Source organism: Ambystoma mexicanum, chromosome 7p, assembly GCF_040938575.1.
Source record: "Ambystoma mexicanum isolate Mex_15411 chromosome 7p, UKY_AmexF1_1, whole genome shotgun sequence".
In the NCBI taxonomy this organism is placed as follows: domain Eukaryota; kingdom Metazoa; phylum Chordata; class Amphibia; order Caudata; family Ambystomatidae; genus Ambystoma; species Ambystoma mexicanum.
In genome coordinates this window covers 69253923-69275535 of record NC_090939.1, presented here as the reverse complement: position 1 = coordinate 69275535, position 21613 = coordinate 69253923, and the positions used below count along the sequence as shown (strand labels likewise).

Sequence of the window (21613 nt, the reverse complement as noted above, 5' to 3'; positions counted from 1 at the left end):
AAGAAATTCTGAAAGTCCCTTTGCAACAAAGGAAGGCTTCACTCAAGCATCACATATTTTCTTCGGAGAACCGGATCTAAGATGCATCAGCAGACGCACTCTGCTACATACTGACCCTAGTACTTAATAAAGAGGCCACTAGAAATGCGAGAAAAGGGCTATTCAAAGGTTTGAGCTGATCTGCCTGACAATAAATCAGAACAGGTGAAATTATATGATATTTATAACACGCTATATATCCCAAAGGTTTCTAAGCACAGACCTGGGGATCAAACCTGTGGTGCTCTGAGTGTCTTGCGTCCAAGACGAGCACGATGCCCCTGAGCTATCTTCCCGAGGTGGTGAACAGCACTGATCTGGACCGAAGTGTGAATGTCACACGAAAACTGAATCACAAAAACAAGCTATTGTTACTTTGATTTATTTGATGCCAGCTGGCTTATAACAATAAGTATTGTGTCTAGGGTCAGCGGATTAAGCGAAATTGGGTCTGGACTACCCCTTTTTTTGTGGGCCACTACAAATGCTGTTTTCAGAGCCAGAGACTTGAAATCACAACTATTCAAACTCTTTATTTTGCCTTTAAATTAAGCTAAAAATGAGCAAAATAACATCAGCCCCATGACAGGTGTTCATGTGCAATGTTAATGACGGGCACCCATGACTGCTGTATTTGGTGTTTGAGGTCAAACTCGACAGTATGAAAAGCAAAGCCTGTTGCAGCTTGACGTCAAAGGCAAGTCTGATAGGCACATAGCTGGACCCCTTGTCTACTGGCAACGATGGATTAATAATTATAAGAATGAATGTTGCCCGGAGGAATTCCTAGTGTTTTTTCTTTAGCTCAGTTTTTTTGGATGCATACAAATTGCTCTAATCACAATTGATCGCGGGAGAATTGCTTGCAAGGAAATGTATCTAATTTATTAGGTCAATTAGGACATATATGCGGGGGGAGACCCCCCACAACCTACCACCCAATCCAAAACCCCCTGCAATACCCCACCCAATCCCCTTATATTATTTATTATCCCAAACCCACCCCACACATATATAAAAGAACTAAGACACAGGTAAAGGTGAAATGGGCAGAAGGTCAACTATTATTAGGTCAATTAGGACAAAAGGTCAATATGAAAAGGTCAATTTGGGTAATACCATTTTCTTCTATCCATGCCCATTACTTATTTGCCAAAGGTGAAGGGTAGGTATGGTTGTGGGTAGATGAATATAGAAATATTTAAAAGGAGTGTTTCATGGCCTCTCCTTATGGGAGATTATGCCTAAAGAAACAGAGGAGACATTTACCATTAAACAGAAAATCCAACCTATTGTGTACAGCTCTTGCCAGTTTCAATGAAAGAGGTGATCACATATGTAGTTGGGGAGAACAAAGAACTGGCCATGTGCATATCTGGAAATTGCTTCACTTTAACGCTTTTCTGTTTAAAAAAAGACAACTCAACTCTATCACAAAGTATTGGTGTCTGATACTACTTTAAAACATTCTCTATGGTAGGTTTGAATAAAAAACTTCCGTACCCCTGTGGCAAGCAGCTCTCCATTGCGATCATATGCCATGGCAGTGACAGGAGCAACATGGGGCTTGAAAGCCTGCTTCAGACGCATCTCTGCATCCCCCGTATTGGTGCGGCCTGCCACAATTTTGAGACCTGTGGGGTTGTACACTTCCAAGATGCGGACGACTCCATCATCGAAACCCACAGCAAACATCCCTCCTTTTGGGTTGACCTGGGAATGGGAAAGTAGATTCAGAAAGTGAAAATAAAACAAGACCAACACACAAGAAGGATACATCCCCATTTCCCCATAGGCTGCCAATGGCCATTCTCTGAGCCAGTGACCCGTGGCAGGACAAGCACATCCGGGGGATAAACAATGATAGTCTTCCTTGGCGTGTGAAGAGTACACCTAAAGATGGCACATGCTACAGACGCTCCCAACTACTTTAAAATGAGTCTGGTGCTTGTAAGTAGCCTCATAATTCAACAGAGTAACTGAAAAGGGGGCTAGGGCCCCTGCATCAGAGAATCTTTGTGCTGTCCCTCAGATCCCCAACTGCACTTTGATACCATCTGGCATTTTGCTTGTTGCATCAATGTACCAACATTTCTGGATTAAAAATGTTTATTTCATTTAGTTATGTACACACAAGAAACTGCATAACATATAACTAAGTATCATCATTGTACATTCTATGTTAAAACTATGCAAGGCACTAGAACAACTAGGATTTACAAGATCAACTAAGAACCACCAACTAAAAAGGTGATAACCTAGGTCTAGCTGCAGAAACAATTAACTGCTAGGCGAGGTATGCCCCTAAGCTGTAATAATAAAGAAGCCAGGTCTAAAGATGTTGAAACTTGACCAACGTGCCTGCCCACAATTGACACAAGCCATCTGAACTCTGTAACAAGGCATCAATGCATGGGGCAGAAAAGCAAGGATCAGTCTATTGGCAGCAAAAAACACAAGGATTGGACCATGTCCATTCTTTCAAGATAAATCATCCCACCTACTCACTTATCCAGTCATCGCTATATATAGTGCATAGCATTATAGTCATTATTGGGGGGACTAAACAAATCCACTAAGTTAAGGTCTGCGAGAACCCACTAATGCCTGCAACAGTGCTTAACAGAACAGTTAAGGGTTGGTTGGAGTCAGATCCTTTCTGTCACAGTCAAATGGTTATTATGGACCCTGAGTGTGGGGTGCTAAGCGTTTTAGGAAAAGGGTCTCCACCGAATGTATTTTGGGCAATAGGACCCAAACTATATAGTTGGTTAGAAACAACACACCGTTCACGCACACCACAATAATATGACGACAAAAGGTGTGATTTTCTGATCTTTAGCTAATAAATTTTAAGACTGCCTGAAGCGCGCCAAAATAAATGATGGCAACTTACATACAAATCTTTGTTGGATCCAATTAATAAATATTAGGCACACAGACCTAGGTGACCCCTTAAATACGTTAGCACCTTTAGGCTGAGGAGAAATCAACGTGACCCTGGGAACCCTTTTGTTTGCCAGATGCCAGAGATCTGCTTATCCCCTCTGGTCCACTACTAGGAAACCACTACCTTGCCTGGGGTGATCAGGCTGATACTATTATGTCAATCTGCCTCCCTCTTTGCACCTGTTTAGGCAAGTCTCAGGAGGATAGCTAAGGGCCAACACGCTCACATTGGAAGCAAGACGACATGAAGCAACAATGGTTCGATACCCAGGTCCGCGCTTAGCAACCTCTGGGTATTAAGCACTTTATAAATAAGCAATTAAAATTACAACCAGGGATAAAGTTCATACTTACTGTAGAGAATAACAAGCAGGCTGAGGAGCAAACCCTTTACTGGGTTTGCAATCAGCCCACAAGCTTCAATCTGGTCCTTCCAAGACAAGACAAGGGACACATAAAAGAATTACATCAGTCCCTGCGTGTGTAACCTGTGTTATCCTTTGTTCGAGAAAACATGTGGAGGCGTACTCTTAATAAAGGGACTTGATGCCACAACTCCCTTAACCTTAACTACAGTAGTATATACTTTTACTGAACCTGTTACCGGTCAGTTTGTCTATTATCAATACATAATGATGTCTTAATCCTTCCGTGGGCACCTCACCCACACCTAATTGTTTAAGGTAACCCCTTTCCAGGGACCTCTCATTATTCCATGACCCACATAATGTCACTTTTCCTGTCATCGTGTCATTGGATTCTCTCCCTATCCACTGGGGGATGGGAGTATGCAAGGAAATCCTAAATATGACTCCTCGTTGCCAGGAACGATGCATATATTCCCACTCACTTGACACGTGTCTGCACCTTACTCAATGCTCTCATCTTCTCCTCACAGTTGCCTTCCCTGTCCTGTTAATAGTCCTTACAGTCATTGGCGCAGGCATCTGTCAGTCATGAGGACACTGAAAACAGCCTCACTTCCAGTCGCTCAGGAGACACTGTACTACCCTACAGCCAGACATCCCTCATCTCAGTTCAGGGCCACCCAACCAATAAACAGCCAGCATGACCTCACACCAGGAGCTACTGAGCTGAAAGCGTAACTCCTTGAGTCTCATGAGGACTTGTTTGTCTATTCCCTGGCCAGTGAAATGGAAAAACACATTCTGAGAGCACTACATGCTCATGAGATACGCATTGGCTACTGGATCCTGCGATTAAGCTCCTGAATGCATTAACATGGACACCTCAGTCTACAAGTGCAACATGGCAGAGACAGAGGTGCCACTTTCCTTGAGTTGTGTTCAGCAGTTCATAATGGTAAAGCGGGAGGGTTGAAGTGCTGCTGGCCAGTCATTGATGAGCTTGCATGCTAGGTTTCCTTCTGTCTACATAACAGTGTTAGGAACAAGTCCCTCTAAACTGTCTCAGTTTTTGAGGGGGGGGGGTTCACATCCAACCCACCCTTAGTGACAACACCCCACCCACCTCAAACATGTAAATCCCTCACTCTCTCTCCACTTTTACTGCTTGTTCAGTTGAGCCCTTTTACCCGCATCCTTTTCATCACCAAATTGGCAATGGCCGACACATCGTACTCTCAGTTCTAATCATTTATTGCTGCTGCTGTGTGTCCCACCACTAAGGTCACTACTCATTCTACACTGAGACCATCTGAGCATTTGTCAATTCTTTTATATATTCCATACACATTTAAATGGTACAGTGCAATACACATTTACACTGGGGGAATTCTGATCCAACTGCATATGCCATTAACAAGTTTGAGTAATATGGGCCCTGGTATCTGCTCACATGCTGTAATTTTAAAAGGTCTGGGAGTGTCTCAGTGGACATAGGATGAGACCTATAGGTTCTGGATAGGATGTGCAGGGAGCCACTCTGTCTATCTGATGGAATGGCATAGAGATTCAGTGCAACTCTACTCATTATGATCAAAGGTATTTGTAATGGGTGTATTCTTGCAATAATCCCAAAACACGCTTGTGTTATTGGAGTGAAATGATGCACTGGTATAGACAACCACCCACTTAAGGCTGAGTGTTTTGTGAAAAAGGGTAGAGGCAAATCGAACTTCCTATCCGCTTCTACTGATCTCACGCCATAGTAAACAATCTCTGGTGGCATCCTACCACCACATCAAATGAGTGAGTTGGGCCATCTCGGTCATTAAATGAGACGTTCCATCCTAAAATCCTCCTACATCTGTCCATTTATTAAAATTTTTTTTTTTAAAGTTTTTATTAAATTCAACAAAAACAATACAAATAAAACAGAGCATTTGTTATCAAAACCATTGTACATTCCACATCAATGCACCGCTCCCCCCCCGTCCGAGCCCAACCGACTTCTCATTCCTCATCTGCATCCTGTGGTAGGTGATCCGTCCCCCTGGAGTCATCTGGGTCCAGAATGGACCCAAACAGTCCCGCTATTAGCGATTTCCAGGCCATCAGGGGCTCTGTCCCCTCCAGACCCCCGACGCTGCTCGCATACTGCCAAACCATACACCTACATCTATTCATGTATGTGTTACTTAGCTCTTAGGTATCTCCCACTATTATATGCTCATAGGTGTCCCCCACTGCTACTTAGCCCATGGGTATTGTGAGGGGTCAGTAATGTGAGGCTCACAACTGTGTTTAGTTTTCCCAATGTTTGACATTTTATTTTAAACAAAATCATCAAATAAAACCTAACTAAACCTACTCTACCAGGGGGTTCACTACCTAGTTTATGATCTAAGGGAAAACCTACTAGCATACACCAACTGACCCTCACACTAAACAAAAGAATAATCAAAACAAAGCAAAAACAACATACATAAAAGGTTACCAAATAACCAGTGTCTTGGATGATTTCTACTTGTCCCGGGTAGATCTTGCTCACCCAGGAATGTCCCAAAGTCAATTTCTTCCAAGGAAAAGAAAAGTCTTAAATCAGTTCTTGAAAAGTTTCCAAAGAAACAAAAGTTTGCTCAAACAAAAATGCACTGGTAACAGTTCCTTCTTCGTTTGATGAAAAGATTCCTTTTCCAAGTTCCACAAAGAAAACCAGCGCATCAATGGTATCTCTGGATAGCTTCTTTCCAGGAAAGAATGGATAGAGTTTAAACAAAGGTACTACTTCTGCTTAACAACATATATTCTTCTTGTAACTTCTGCAGCGTCTTGAAAAAATTTGTCAGGATGCTTCTTCTTAGGGGTTGCTCTTTCCTTGGCAACTCCCCCTGCCAATGATACTGCGAGAGCAGGCTCCCCCACAGTTTACTACTGCTTCTGCTACATTCAAATAATTTTCTGAAAAAATGATCGACACTCACAGTTCACTGCTTCTGCATCAACTTGAAAATTATAAAGTATTTTAGGCAACTCCAACAAGACTCTTCAACCTCTACAGGTTGGCAAGGCACTCCTATTTCTTTTATGGTAAGAAAGGGCATCCTCTCTGACTTTCCTTCTGTCTTGTAGCTACCACAAAATCTGTCTTCCAGACTGTTTCTTTCTCTTACCTTGAACAGTCTCAGCTCTACAGATTAAGAAATTAGTTATTTTAATAAGCAACCAGCTCCCTTCCTCAGTTTCACGTACACCACCTTGTCTCCAGAAGTTACCCCAAAGCCATATTGCCACTTGTTCAGCCTTGGATAACCTTGTCACCCTTATCTCAGAGGACTCTGGATTTACAACAGCTTCAAAGACTTTAAAACAATGGTGTTCAGTTCTTAATTGGGCTGGTTTCACCTGGAAAGGGTTTTGTCCGCTGGCCTGGGTAATGCTTGTTCTTCTTGTGACTTCAAGCAACTTCTTTCGACTGTTAAATAATTGTTCAATATGTTACAAGAAGTTTGTTTCTCTGTAGAAGCTAATTAAGGTACACACAATTTTGTTTTGATGATAAACTTCCACTTAAAGGTTTGTGTTCCCTCTTATTCTGGCAGAGTTATGCTTTAATAGGAATCAGGAAACAGTCTCGTATGCGCGGCCTCAATTTGATATTAGATAGGCTTGTAACATTGCGGGAAAGTCAGCTTCTACGTCATAGAGATTTATAGCAAACGCTCTCATCCTTAATAGGAGACACGCGACTGTTCGGCAACGATTAAAATCTAACAATGGGAAAAAGGAAGGCTTTCTCTTCATGCGGCCACTTTAACTTTCATGAAATAAGTGTGTGATACAATTTTCTTGTTAGAGTGACTTCCCATGACTGCGAACAACTTGTACTCGCTTTTTCTAATACGCGAGCATCAATGAAGCTGGCTACAGTTACCAGCAAGGTATTCCTGATGATTTGGAGTACCGAGCTTCATTCACCGGTTACACAATCACAGCCGCTGCAGGCTGCTTCTACTTCGCAACTTTATTTCTTATGCTACTACTGGTATGGGCACTCTTGGGAGCCACACCCCTCGGCAGCACGCGTGTATCAAATCTGGCTTTGGTAATGGAGAGTCTTCCCTTCTCCAGCTTCCCTCTGCTTGCTTCTGCACACGGGCCTCGAGTGGTTTCCCAACTCTAGCTATGCATTCAAAGTAATTGGGTGCACCTGGTAAGACTACAAATTCCTCACAGTCTCTTTCAATGCAGCCACAGCCAAACAGGGTCTGCGAGTACAGGTCCAACTCTGAGCCTGCAGGTGAAATCTGCACTTAGTCTGCTCCGGTGTCCCTTGTGTGGTCACACTTCCTAGTGAACTGCCAGCTCCGTGCTCTGCTTCTTCTTTTGCTACTACTGCCGACCTTCCAGCTCCTGCTTCCTTCTTCTGTCCCTTCCTGCTGCAGGCTTTTATGCCCCTCAGGTGGGTTAATTGGCTTTAGGTACAGGCATTTCAGCACAGCTTTTCCCCATAGAATCCGGGTAGAAAGCCCCTGCACATACCCTTTCTCCCAAGTCCTTATTGTATCCCCACCAACTCCCCACCCCACCCCACCTATTTCCCGTCCCATTGCATTTATCGGTAGAAAGATTTGGGGGAGTTGCAATAAAAAAATGCGTAAAAAGGCTGGATATCGATTTTACTTCGAGGTGTTCCCTGCTGTTATCTGAATGGGGCATTAGATTCACTGTGGCATGTCCCTGGGTGTTCCCCAATGTGACTTTTCTACTAGGCACACTACTAACGCAACATCCGGAGAGCTACACCAGATAGGATGCTAGATTTTCCAATCAAGGTCTCAACTTTCTGCTCCCCTAACTAACATCCTCAAATTCTACATTCCGCTTTATACTACGCACATCAAATAAGGCACACTTGCGCACCAATTAATCACCCCCACCAACCAGTGTTGCCTTTTTCACAAACGGCCCTACCAAGACTAAACAGGTCTTGCCCTTTTCTAACTGCCCTTCACTTCGAACGCCCTGTGAACTAACAGTTAAGAAGGGGAAAAGAAGGGGCAGGCCTAAGCAGGCAGGTGGGGTTTAAGTCATGTAAACTAGATCCACCAACTACAAAAGCAAAGAGGCTGGAATGGTGCTTACGTAGGGGGGGAATGAGTGGCAAAACCAAACGATTAGCAGTGATTGACAGGTGGGTGAGATTTAGGTAATGTGACCTACATCCACTTGCACCAGCTCATCAACTGTAAAAGAAAAGAGGCTGGAAGGCTGCTTAAATTTGGAAGAAAACAACTTGCAAAACTGAGAGGGGGCAAAAAAGATTAGCTTAAACTTGCACCAGCTCATCAAAGTTAAAGGTAATATACTTCTGATACAAGAATGTCAATGACACCCCTATTAATTTGAATGTGATGGTATGCAGAATATTAACTTTTATCATTTATTTTGTTTTTATTTTCACAGATGAGGTCTTTACCAGCCACTCCACACCCACATTCCTGACTTTGAAATATACACTTCAAATGTACGCTGCAACACCGTTATTTTAAAGGAGAACTTAAATTAGGAATGAATTATATGCTGTACTTTGGGACAATGCTTTAACCAAGAGCGTCATTTTGCAAAGAAACACATTGTGGACTTCGATCGATCAGGAATAGGTGGCATGTGGAAGAACAGAGCGAAAGAACCTCCAGCGCACCACACATCCTGACTAATATGCACGCACTTTCAGCCCCCATGCATACCAAGCACTACAGTAAGGCAGGTTGAAATAATGTCAAAGAAAAGAAAGCTCAATGCCTACCATGCGAGGGGCCCAGATCAGAGTTGTCCCACCTTGCTTGAACTTCATCTCCACCAGTTGGCTTTTTCCAAGGATGTCGTGGATGCACACAGAGTCTGCAGGACACCAAAGCAGGAAAACAAACAGATCCTGGATTATTTTTTCCATAATCATTTACTTCATTTTGAAAACTACATGCAAACATTCTCACAAAGAATTATAAGATATCTTCATAAAATACTACAAAATACATAGAAAAGGGAGCTGTAGCTAGTGTCTCAGAAAATCTAGATTCACACATTTAAGCAATATCTGAGCAGCTGACTCCATTGACCCACTTCTATATCACTTATTATAACTGCCTTTTCTCTGTAAGCAGGAACATGCCTTCTGCGTTCAATAAAGGTTGCAATCACGATTTGGAAAATGGGGACTTCCATAAACATAGCAACAGGACAAGAGCAAAGAGATTTGTGCTACGATTTCACAGCTAGAACATACTTTTAAATAAATATATATATAATTATGCTTTTTGTAACAGGACTACATAATTTCATATATATTAAATAAGAAAGAAATGGGGCTATGTTTCTCCAAATTGAAAATAATATCCAAACAGCAGACATGTGACTTGTATCCACTGGCTTCCACTGCAATGAACAGGTCCTCGTTAATGGAGTATGCTTTAAAAAAAGGCATGTGCACTTTATTTAATATTCATTGAAAATTGAGTTTCCTGTGCTAAGTAAAATGCACAAGTTGTTGTTTGTGATATTACAGTCTCTATTTGGGCTTTTATTGGCATCTACATTTGGTTCCTGCCTCCCTTAAAGTAAGTTAAGCAAAAAGTAAGGTTACTGCATTACATGTCGACGTAAATCATCTACATTTTTGCCTTTATGTTGCCCTGAGGACTCCATACCAGTCACTGATTTTACTTTGAAGGACCATAACTCATTGTGTTAGGCTGTTATCCAGCACTTCAGTAATATACACAGACAATTGTAAGGTAACTCTATATATTTCAGTTCCCTGGTGTCATTGCTCTTCTGCGAGGAACGGGGAGAAATCAGTTTTACTTGTTCGATTATTTCAATCACCGAATAAGACTGAGGCCAAGAGGGTTTCAATAAAGATACATGTAACCCTGTTGAAGATTAGGCCAGGACAATCATTGCGCGTTAAAGTGGCATATTTAAGAAACTGCCTCAGATAGCCTATGTCCCTTTTGCCCTTGAATGTTTAATATGCTGAACGGGACGAGAAGCAGAACATTTCAGCAGTATGAATGATATCATATCATGCCTGACCACATCTAACTCACCACTAATCTGTGATTGTGGTTGATAACCCAGATGTTCGCCTGGATAGGGGGAACACTTTTATAATCATTGACCTCAATGCATCTGGCCAGCTGTAATGAGAACATCTCACTACCTCTTGACCGAACAAATTGCAACACGTTATGTTAATTTTAGATATCCTTACTTCAGCTGTGTATTTTATATGGAAAGAACTAGAGAAAAGTGTTTTTAATGCCTAGATTGACTCGAGGTTTTGTAAAGTGTTTTCTAGAGTTTGGACTGATTCGAGATACTCTCAGACTAAGGACAGTGGTAATATATTTTGTGTATTTATTGTGCTTTATCTTTTTATGTGATATATGACAGTATATTATGTTTATTCTTCTACTGCAATTTGTAGACATTTTTCATTTGTTTGTATTGTGTTAAAATTAGTATGAGACAAAATATACAATATAATAATACAAAATACATGAAAAAAGATACCTTTATCTAAATTAGTTGACATTTTTTCTAACATTGTGTAAATCACCTTATGAGATCACTTTTTACTAGTCAAACATCTAGCGGTTTACTTTATTTTTATTTTATTGTTAATGTGTTTTAGTTTATCAAAAAACTTTTCACATATTATACACTATCTCATCATAATAAAATATACTAATAATCTATACATATCAATACATACTAATGTAGATAAAAGAAATTCACATACAATGCAAAATACTTATAATCTTAATTCCTCAATCAATCCTACTGTTATCAAAAATATCAAAATGTAATCTTTTTTTGTTAAAAAGAAAACATGAATTACAAATATACATACTCATCATATAATAATAAAAAAAAAACTATTGAATTTCAACCAGATGAATTCTACTAATTCATGGAGTACCCATCATCACCTCTTAGATTGCCATCTTAAGTAAATTCTCCAGCTTGAGCCATACATTGTACATTGCAATACATTTCTGATTGTTTCAAGTGTTAATAAATTGCCACCATAAACTATCTTCACCTATGTATTCAAGGTCATGTACATACTTATCATAATGTTCTATGTACACCTTCCACATCTTAGGGCATTTAGTCAATAAATGTTTCCCAGTCTCAGCCTTATTATTGTCCTTGCACAGGCGACAGTAGCGTGCCTCCCTGGGTATCTTATCAATTGGGCCTGTGTTGGCCAATACCGGAAGTTGATTGATCCTGACTAATAATATAAATCGTCTTAGTCTTGGTGAAGGGCATAGATTCAGATATGGTTGGTTTTTTTTTATAAGTATACACCACAAATTCTATTTACTTTATGGAACTCTCTAAACTCATGTACGAGTTTTTCAAAGCTATAAAATAAGTATTGTTTCCTTCTAAACATTTGCTATGAATTTTGAGAATGTGAGCGGGGGAAGTGTGTAAAAATGTTTTTTGGTGCTTTTCACCACATGCCCACATTTTGATGATGATGCCTGAAGCGATCCCATGCAGTGGGATAACTTTCAGGGGTGGGCGTTTCTCTGCGTGGGAACTCCTCATACCAATACACAGGGATCAGCAATTTGATCAACGTACCAGAATAATTCCAAAAGATCCCTCCTGCTTTTCATGCATTAGTAAAAAGCAGGCCTGATACTTTGGAATAAACACAGAAATAGCGGCTGCCATGTTGATTGTAGTGGCTGCAGAGGTCATATCAGACTTTCAACATGTGTATAATGTAGCAGTGCTTTGATATGGCCTAAATACCTTAGCATTTGCCTTGAGGACATTCAAATTAGTAGTACAAGGCACCAAGCCAAGCCTGAAAGATTTCAGCAACAGAAACTAGCCTATGTTCTGCATTACATTTAACGAATCTAGGAACTTGAAATCCCAACAGATTTACAGGTCATCCCCTTCTGGGACATTAGTGGAAACATCTCCCCTTCTTGCATTCAGATCATCACTCAGAATCAAAATCGGGGCATCTTAATACTAAATCACATGGATTCTTGGTATGTATGCATGATGTACAGGCCTCCTTTGTTATAGTACAAAATCCCATTCATGTTACTTTAAAGGCAAAGAACAACACATGCTCGTACTCTAAGTGCTTAAATGAACTATTTGCGAACTCCAAGCGCAAGATGGACAGTTTCCAATTGTTTAGACAAATATTTAAAAAACATTTCAATGGAATAATATATGCATAATTACTTGAAAAAAAGCATCATAAATCCATCATCCAATCTAGAAACAGTCATCTTTAACATTCCAGCCTTCCTGGATTTTCAGAGGTCTCAGGAGTTCTTGATTTGTGAGTATAACAATTGCATAATCCCATTGCACGTTTTATTCTAATATAGTTTTATTTATTGAAGCATACACTATGCTAAGATATCAAGATAACTCAGATAGGAACATTGCGAAAGAAACAGCAATAATGATGCTTGCAGTTGCAAACTGACACATAAACACAGGAGTTGCAAACACCAGTTCAAAGCAAAATTGTGAGGGATACGTGGGTAAGGGGTATCGAGATATCTGCGGTGGAAACAAATTTCCAGTCTGTAATGAAGTGAAGGACCAGATGAGAGATCTGACACTGGGGAGCTCCGGTCTGACCCAGTATCACAGCAAGCATAGGACATTTGGTTGATGTCACATGATGATGTCATAAGGGTAGTGAATGCACTTGAGTGACAAAGTAGTTGACTGCAGGGGAAGCAAGGTCAATTTCTCTAATATTGACGGTTGAATGATGTGTTGTTTTTTTTTTTTATTAGGAGTTGGCAACAGAGGAAGAAGGACAATCCTATGAGGGGGCATATTGATAAAACTGAAATAATAGTCTTGCTACGAAGACTTAGTTGCACCTGTTGTGCCCCAGTGCCGTTGCACTGGTTGTGACTGAGAGGAGTTGAAGTGAACAGCCCATTGGCTGAAGTACCAGCCCGTTGGCTGAAATACGTTTGGTGGGAGAAGTGTCCGTATCGGAACCCAGAGGGCACGGACCTGCTAAGCAGCAGATCGGCAAGTGTTACAGAGCGAATCGGCTAACCGCTCCTCCTCCTGGTCCCCACCAATGAGTGAGAGGAGTTCTCCGTTGGGAACTCAATGCGGAAAGGCCGGGAAGGAAACCCTGAACGATGCGTCGTTACGCGTCAGTGATCAGCTGGAAAAGGCCAGGCCTCACAGTGATCGACGGAGGAGGCGGGGCGACCTACGGAGGAGAGCTACGCTAGCAGGGGGCGGAGAGCTGATCCCAGGGCTAACGTCGAGCTATCACAGAGGACACAGCTGTATTCCAAGAACGGCCCCGAAAGTAAGTGGAAGTCTGAAGAAGCGAGTGAGAAGCTCCGCTACGCTGATCGTACGCAAGGGGCTGCTAGTCAGGTTGCAACTGTAGACGATCAGGAGCATAAATATATACATCAATTTGGCAACGTGTTGCTGATGTGAGGAGAATGATTGGTAAAGGAGGAGCCTTTATATATTTTGTTGACACTTATAACGAATAGAGACACACGTATGAAAATAAAGCAGCCAGCCCTTCAAAGTGTATAAAAAGTGTGTCCGGACACAAACACTGCAAACCTGATATGAGTGAAGAGGAAACCTCATGGAGAGGAAAGGACACTAGCTAGGTACTCAAAGACTAACAGAATCCAGTCAAGTTTCAACCGAGGAGTCCACAAACCTTCTCCAATACTAGCTGTTTGGAAGGAGCTAATCTGCAAATACTGATGTTTGTTAGAAGTATACGAATAAAAACTGACTTTTTAAAAAAACACGCCTTACTGGCGTTTGTCCCAACCGCAAATAGATAACACAGTCATAAAAGTGGGCATGGATAATCGTCATCACGAGTTGGGCGGAGTGGATAAATGCAGTGGTAACGCTATTACCGCTGCATTTTCCACTCCCCCCAATCCCGAGTTTGGGCAGAAAGCAGGAGGCTTACCTCACGCTTTTTGCTGGAGGTAAACATCCCCCGTTTCTGGCCATTTTTGGCGCTATTACCACCAGCACAATTACTGTCAACGGTAATATCGCTCCCTATTGGACCCAATGGGAATGGGGAGTTAATGCACGCACCAGTGAGAAGAACCTGTGAAATACTGCTTAGCCGCTGCAGTTCTGGTCAAAGAAACCCACTCTTGGTGATAAATATTGTTAACTCGTTCAATTGTGGCCGAGAATACCAAGCTCTGCCCCCATTTTACCCAGAATTCATAAATTTAGTGAGCGCACGCACCAGTGAGAAGTACCTGTGAAGTACCGTTTAGCCGCTTGGCTGTGCGGCCAGTGGGGAACAGCGATTTCCAGGAGCCACTTTAAACAAACATAAGGTTCATCTGGGCAATCTGGTATTTAACTTTTCTCTCTCTATTGTTATTATTAATTTGATTAGCAAAAACCCATTCACTGTCAGATATTTTCTACGTAGCCTATCAAATTAGTAAGTCTGTTTGATTAACGAGCATGCCGACCACTCTATATTCCTTAAAGTCCAATATTCAGCGCGTAGCTGAAGTATCGAAAGTCTTGCTGCAATTGTGGCGCACACCTCAAAGACAACTGCAGACTCTGATACCGGCCAAAAAGACACCCACTTTGGTCACACACCGAAACCGAATACAGTGTTAGATCAGAGTTGTTCTATAACTGGCACCGACAAGCCGGTCTATACTTTAGCTTCGGCTACTGCAATACACAATAGTGTATTTAAACAACCCCCACAAATGCATGAATTGTCACCGGCTGCAACATTCAACGAACATCAAACGATGGATGAGCAACGTATTCAAATTCAACCTGCCCTTAATCCCGCAGTAACTAAGATTGACATTGGTAACAGAGTGAATTCAGATTCCCCCGTAGCTTTACCAACTGCCACCATTAATAGCTTGTCTCAGTCACTGATTATGTTTGAGAACTCACTTCAGAACTCTTCAGCATTATCGATCTGCTTTTCATGCCCAACCCCATGAAAACCTAATCCGATCTCCCAGCCCGCGTCTATTCCTCAAATAGCTGCACTGACATCACTGCTGTTAGACTTAACGCTGACAGCGATGATTACAGCACTGAGCTGTTTGAAACACTTGAAGAAAAAAACTATTTTCAATCAGATCTAATCGTTGAAACGCAACAAAATTCTGAGGCAAAACTCCCCTGATAACACAGAATTACGGCCCCAACAAATAATGCCCCCATTCCTTAAAGCATGGCACTGTGCATGTTTCATAAGTCTTTTTCAGGCTAGAGCACCCAGTAATACATCATAATCTAATAAGTATGCTTTACCCTATTAAATTATTAAACCTATTGAAGAAAAAGACACTAGCCCATTGGTGGCTCCCATAACTATCAACGATGACAGGGGAACTTCCGCATACCCCTAGATCTACTAAACAATCGTATACAATTTTTACAGCAGACAAGAAAACGCTAAATAAGAAAATCGAACAAAAATACCACCCAAAACAAAAAAACAAAAATATGGACTCAGCTCATCGGCCTTCAAACTCAACTGCTAAGCATTTTATAAGCACCATTCCTTTGCCCGCGAACCCAAGTGCTAAGGCTTCAACTGCTCTAGTCAAAAAATACATCAACATTTCTTTAGCAAAAAAAGAAACTATCATCCAAGGGAAATGAGATATCTTCTTATACCCCTTTGGAAGATTTAGTCAAAGCTGTAGAAAAACATAAAAATGTACTTAATCTACAACCCTCACAACAGCCTCCCCTGCCAGGATCAATCACAACTCGAAGGATACCAATGTCTCGTTTGGAAGCGGATTGTGACCTTACAGCTTCGGAGCAAAGGCGGTTGAAAATACAAAACGTGGTAGATACATACCTAGGGACACAACAAAAACATCATACTATTTGTTCAGAAAAACCAAAAATATCCCTACAAACGCAAAATTATGAGGCTGCCTTTGACATTGAATCTAGACAAACTCTACAGACTAAATAAGATTACCAATCTGTAAAGAAAATGCTAACCCCTAGTTTTGCATGGATGCATGCAGATCAACACATTCATCCAAAAAGACAAGGGCGGGTAGATTTCCGTTCCTCGCAGTTCCACCATCTTATAATGAAGTGTCGACATGATCCTTACCCTAAGTACGACCTCAATAGAAAGAGTGTCTAAGCCATTTTTGATGTTGTCTTAAGCTTGGAAGACATCTCCTCAGTTGACATACAAGTTGAATTACCAGACGAAAATAACTTGACAGTTACAAGATGGATTAAGTCCGGGGTGGTTCTGAACAGGATTTGGAAGGCTAGAATGGACATTTTTGCCCTGGGTTTTGTGATCGGCCAGGACGTAACCACCGCTTCCGCCATTACATTGAGAAAGGACCAAAATTCAGCAACTCCGATTTCGACACTAAAATAAAAAACTCAGGAATGGCCGGGGGACCATTTCGAGCTCCAAGTAGTAACATTATGAACACCAACATAACTTGCTGCTGCTGTGCTTCGCAAGCATAACAACCCATCAAAAATCTGCATTCCAACTTCAATTAGCTAGTTGGAATACTCAAGGTCACTCCCATTTAATGTGTAACTCAGATAACCTATTGACCAATACCTTTGACATAATCGCAATCCAAGGAACTTGGCTCTTGGAGACGCCACTCTGGAAAGACCAACAAATAAATTTACTCCCGGCAAAACATGCAAGCAAAGGAAGACCGACATCAGGATTAATAGTGGCTATGAAAGTAAGTTCTGGGATATCACTCGAACCGTGGATAACCCCAAATCATTATATCAAAGCTGTTCAAATACAAATGCTGACAAGAACAATAGCATTAATCAACGTATACTGGAATCCAGCAGCCATCATCGCCAATAGATTCTTTCAAGATCTAGAAATTATTTTTAATCTCATTCCTCAATCCCTGGTGTTCACAAATACCATACTTGTTGGTGACCTGAACCTCCATGGGCTAGTGGGGGGTACTACCCCCACAAATCCAACAGCTGTTGGATGGACCTCCTTCATGAAGCAAAAGAAACATGAGAATGGTCAGCGGCTCTTTGCCTGGTGACCTGCCCCCTAAAAGTACTTGGAGAAGGGGAACCCAAGAATAAATCATTGATTACATTTATTTAGACCACAATCTAGTTGCTGAAGTAGATGACTTTAAAATTATCAAACTAAAGTGACCATGACATGTGCTCTGTAAAATAGACATGTAACTCCAACATGACTACTGGCCCATTGGTTAAATTCAAAATCCTGTTAGTACTTAATGGGGGAAGAAAAAGATTCTGGTGGAATTAATCAAAGTTACATCTGCTAAACAGTCGCCTCGGGCAAGTGCAACATGCCCCGACTGACTTTACTGACTTCATAGGTAAACGGTATTTATCAGTCTTATAGCTATTTACATTACCATCTTTGTCCAAAAAAATGAACTCTAAAAACAAGCATATATTCGACCCCAAATTAAAAGCCTGAAAATCTCAATTTCGGTGAGAAAAAAAGACTTGCCCTACTTCATCCAGTGAGGGAAAGAGCCGGGGCGTTACAATCTCTAAAAACCAAATATAAAAACTGGCTTAGAGCTTGTAAAGCTAATTTATCCCAAGTTGATGGAGAAACCATGTTAAAAGCGATTGTATCTAAAAACATGTTGCAAACATGGGCCCTTCTCAATCAAAATACAGCGACTGTGCAAACTGCACTCCAAATTAACAGAGTTTCAGAGCAGAACTGGGTTGAGAATTTCACAACTTTATATGCCGCTTGCCACTCTGAACATACTGAGACTACACAGACAGTCTCGAATGACTTCCACTTATAAATAACTGAGGAAGACATTCAATACTATATTCAGAAATGCAGCCGATCCCAAGCCCAGGGCCCTGATGGGTTAAGCAACGCAATGTTTAAAAAACACCCCCAGAGTTCAAAATGGCTGCTGGCACCGAGTAGATGTGCCGACAGCACCTCCTCAACCCGGAACTGGACAGGGAGACCCAACACCCTGTTAGCGCCCCTAACTCGCTCCAAAAGCAGCTCCTGTGACAGCAAAGGATTTTAAGAGAGAGCCCGGGAGACGGCGTGTGCCACCCCCGTGGAGATCAGCTGTGGCTCAGAGAGCGGCCCTGCCACGAGCGCGCGCATGAAGGAAGGAAGGAGGAGGGATGGAGACCAGAGGAAGACCGCTGGCGCACACGGAGCACATGTGAAGGAAGGAGGCATCCACCCGACATCGGAGGAGGGGTCCCTGATGGTGGGAGTCCAGACCGCTACTGAACTGAAGAGGCGGACTGGCTGTGGAGGCGTGGGCGGCGAGCAGAGTCCTGCAGGCACTGACGGTGAGGACCGGCGGTGCAACCCCCACGGCCTGCGGAGAGAGAGGAGGAGCATGCGAGGAGCGTCCCGCGTCCGGTAGCAGGCCGGGCAGAGAGAAGCAGCAATCCGCGCACGTCACTGGGCGGCCAGGAAAGCAGTAGCCTGCGGCGGGGGATGAGAGGGTCTGTGGAGAGCACGGCAGGTGTGGACCCGGAAGCGGAGAGGTAAGGGGCACGCCAGAGTTACAGGGCCCCACCCCATTATGCCTCGGGAGAGGAGTGCCCCCATTTCTACATGGGAGAGGACTGCGCAGCCCCGGGGGGGGGGTCGCAAAAAAAAAAAAAAAACACCGGTCCCACCAGAAAGAAGGGAGGTGACACAGGGAGGCCTAGGTTCACATTGACACGCAGGCTGAGCCTGGGGCCACCTGCTCAAAGAAACAAATTTGGCGGCATTGGGCTGAATTATAGCAGGCGGTGGCCCACGCTGATTCTACACCTCTCCCCGACCCCGGGCCCACCTGGGATCTGAACGTTGGTTAGCTCATTTAGAACCACCTTGGCTTGCACCAGCTCCATACCTGCCCACACCCTTCCCGAGCGCAGAGGAGGAGGCGGCGCCGGAGAAGGGGACATACAGGGCTCGTAGGCAGTATATAGCAGAATAAAGGAGCAGACGCAGGAGGACTGGCTGGAGTGGCCTGATAAAGGGAAGCGACACCAAGGCGGTAAAGGGCATTGCATTCTGAAGTGCAAAGGAAGATTGGAGGAAGGCGAGCAAGCGCCGGGGACACCCGGTGGAGGGGCAAAGGAGCATTAGGGAGCGGAAGACCGAGGACTATGACCACGAAAACCAAAGGAAAAGGGGGAAAGTCCGCCCAAGCCCTAGGTGATACCCCGGGCACCCTTCACGCAATGTGACCCACGCAAACGTTAGGGAGGGGGCCAGGAACAGCCAGGAACAGCCAGGAAGATGCGGGGGAAGGCAATTCTCAACGGGGCATGGAAGGTTTGGCCCTGATGTCGAGACAGGACTTCCTGGGCAAAATGCATGCCCTACATACTAACTTGGCAAAGACATTTCAAGTGCAATTTCAACTCATGCGAGCTGACTTGAATAAAGCCCTAGGGGAGATCAGACAGGAGATGCGGCAACTAGGGGAGAGGACAGATCTTCTTGAAAAAGGCCTTCAAGAAGTGGACAAAGTAACCACGGCTAACAGTGAAGCCATAGAGAGACTTGATGTTGCCACACGGAACCTGGAGATCCAGATGGAGGGCATTGAAAATAGATCCCAGAGGATGAACATAAAGGTAAAAATGCTGCCGGAATCCGTGCCAGATCTAAAAGCAGTAAGCCAAGAAGTTTTCACAGACATTTGGGAAGAAGGGAGCCCGGATAGGATCGAACTGGATCGAGTGCATAGAGTGGGGAGACTGGCCAAAGGCCAGACACTGAGGCCAAGAGACGTACTGGCTGCCTTTACCAGATATGCTCAGAAGGAAGCAGTCCTCCAAGCGGCAAGAAAACAAGAACCCATGGGCAGCAGGTCGCATTATACCAGGACCTGGTGAGCAGCATGCTTACAAAGAGGAGACAAATGAGTCCAGTACTAAAAGCGTTAAATGAGAAAGCCATCCTTTACAAATGGACCTTCCCGTTTGGTTTGGTATTTGAATGGGAGGGGAGTCAAAAACGCATCACCTCAGTGCAGGAAGGAGCAGATATCTTACAAATAGGGTTAGAGGAGACTTCTACAGGATCTGGCGCACAGTTGGTGAGCAACCGGCCCAGGCCGAAACCATGGGAGTGGACGACAGTCAGGGAGAAAAGGAGAAGGGGGCTGAAAGAGAGCGGATCAATATGGAAAGAGAAGATTGGAGAAGAGGCAAAGGGAGCACAAGAGAACCCCTGATGTAAAATGGTGTTAAAAGGGGAGGTGGGCCTCTAAAAGGAGCAATGAGGCTTTGGGGTTTTGGTGGAAGCAACCATTTTGAAACAGGAAGGGTGGGAATGCCCTAGATAGGAGTGGAGGGGAAGTGGGAAGGGAATGCTCTTCCAGGGGTGGATGATGGGGAAGGGGGAGAGCATTGGTACGGTGGGGGAAGGGGATGGGGAGACGGGGCAACTTGCAGAGGAGAGAGCGTAAGGGTAGCATGGATGGGCACAGAACAAGACCTGATTGGTGACCCTTCAAGTGGCTAACGCATAATGTTAGAGGGTTGAATTCCCTTCTTAAGAGAAAGAAGCTGGAACAATTCACAAGGAAAGAAGGGCCGGACCTCTTGGGGCTGCAGGAAGCGCACCTCCTGCACAAGGATCAGGTGAGGCTGAAATTGCGGGGGTTCGACCAGATCTTGCACGCCTCCAGCCATAGTAAAACAAGGGGAGTGGCCCTGCATATTAAAAACACGGTTGACTTTAGAGTCAGTGGCGCCATACAGGATAAGGAGGGGAGGTATATCGTGGCCAGGGGGAATTACCAGGATCTTCCCTACACCATAGCAGTTGTGTATGCCCCAAACTCTGGACAGATGCAGTTTTTGCAGCGAGTGCTGAGGGTATTAGAAGAAAAGGCCTGGGTCCAAATAGTACTGATGGGGGATCTTAACGTTGCTTGAGACAGGGAGCAGGATAGGATCAGGGTCAAGTAAGAGGGGGGGCGGTGATGTCGGCAGAACTGAAGGATAGGATTGGTAGGATGGGTTTACGAGATACATGGCGGGAGCTGAGGGGGGATGAGGAGGGATACACCTTTCTATCGGGAGCCCATGGGTCGCAGTCCAGAATTGACTAAATTTGGGTTTCAGCAGGATTGGTGGGCGGGATCCGAGCGGTGAACTCGGGCCTCATAGGGATAGCA

The 21613-nt window shown here is 43.4% G+C and overlaps 1 protein-coding gene across 3 annotated transcripts in view; it reads right to left on the bottom strand.

Annotated features, from left to right (window-relative positions):
* CFAP44 (cilia and flagella associated protein 44) overlaps positions 1–21613 on the bottom strand; it is a 1393686-nt gene that overhangs the window by 693980 nt on the left and 678093 nt on the right. For all 3 annotated transcript variants that reach the window (XM_069635797.1, XM_069635796.1, XM_069635798.1), the window contains 2 exons: positions 9160–9254; positions 1543–1752 (listed from right to left, as the gene is read on the bottom strand). In XM_069635797.1, the coding sequence (XP_069491898.1) occupies positions 1543–1752; positions 9160–9254 (305 nt within the window). The remainder of the gene's footprint in view (positions 1–1542; positions 1753–9159; positions 9255–21613) is intronic.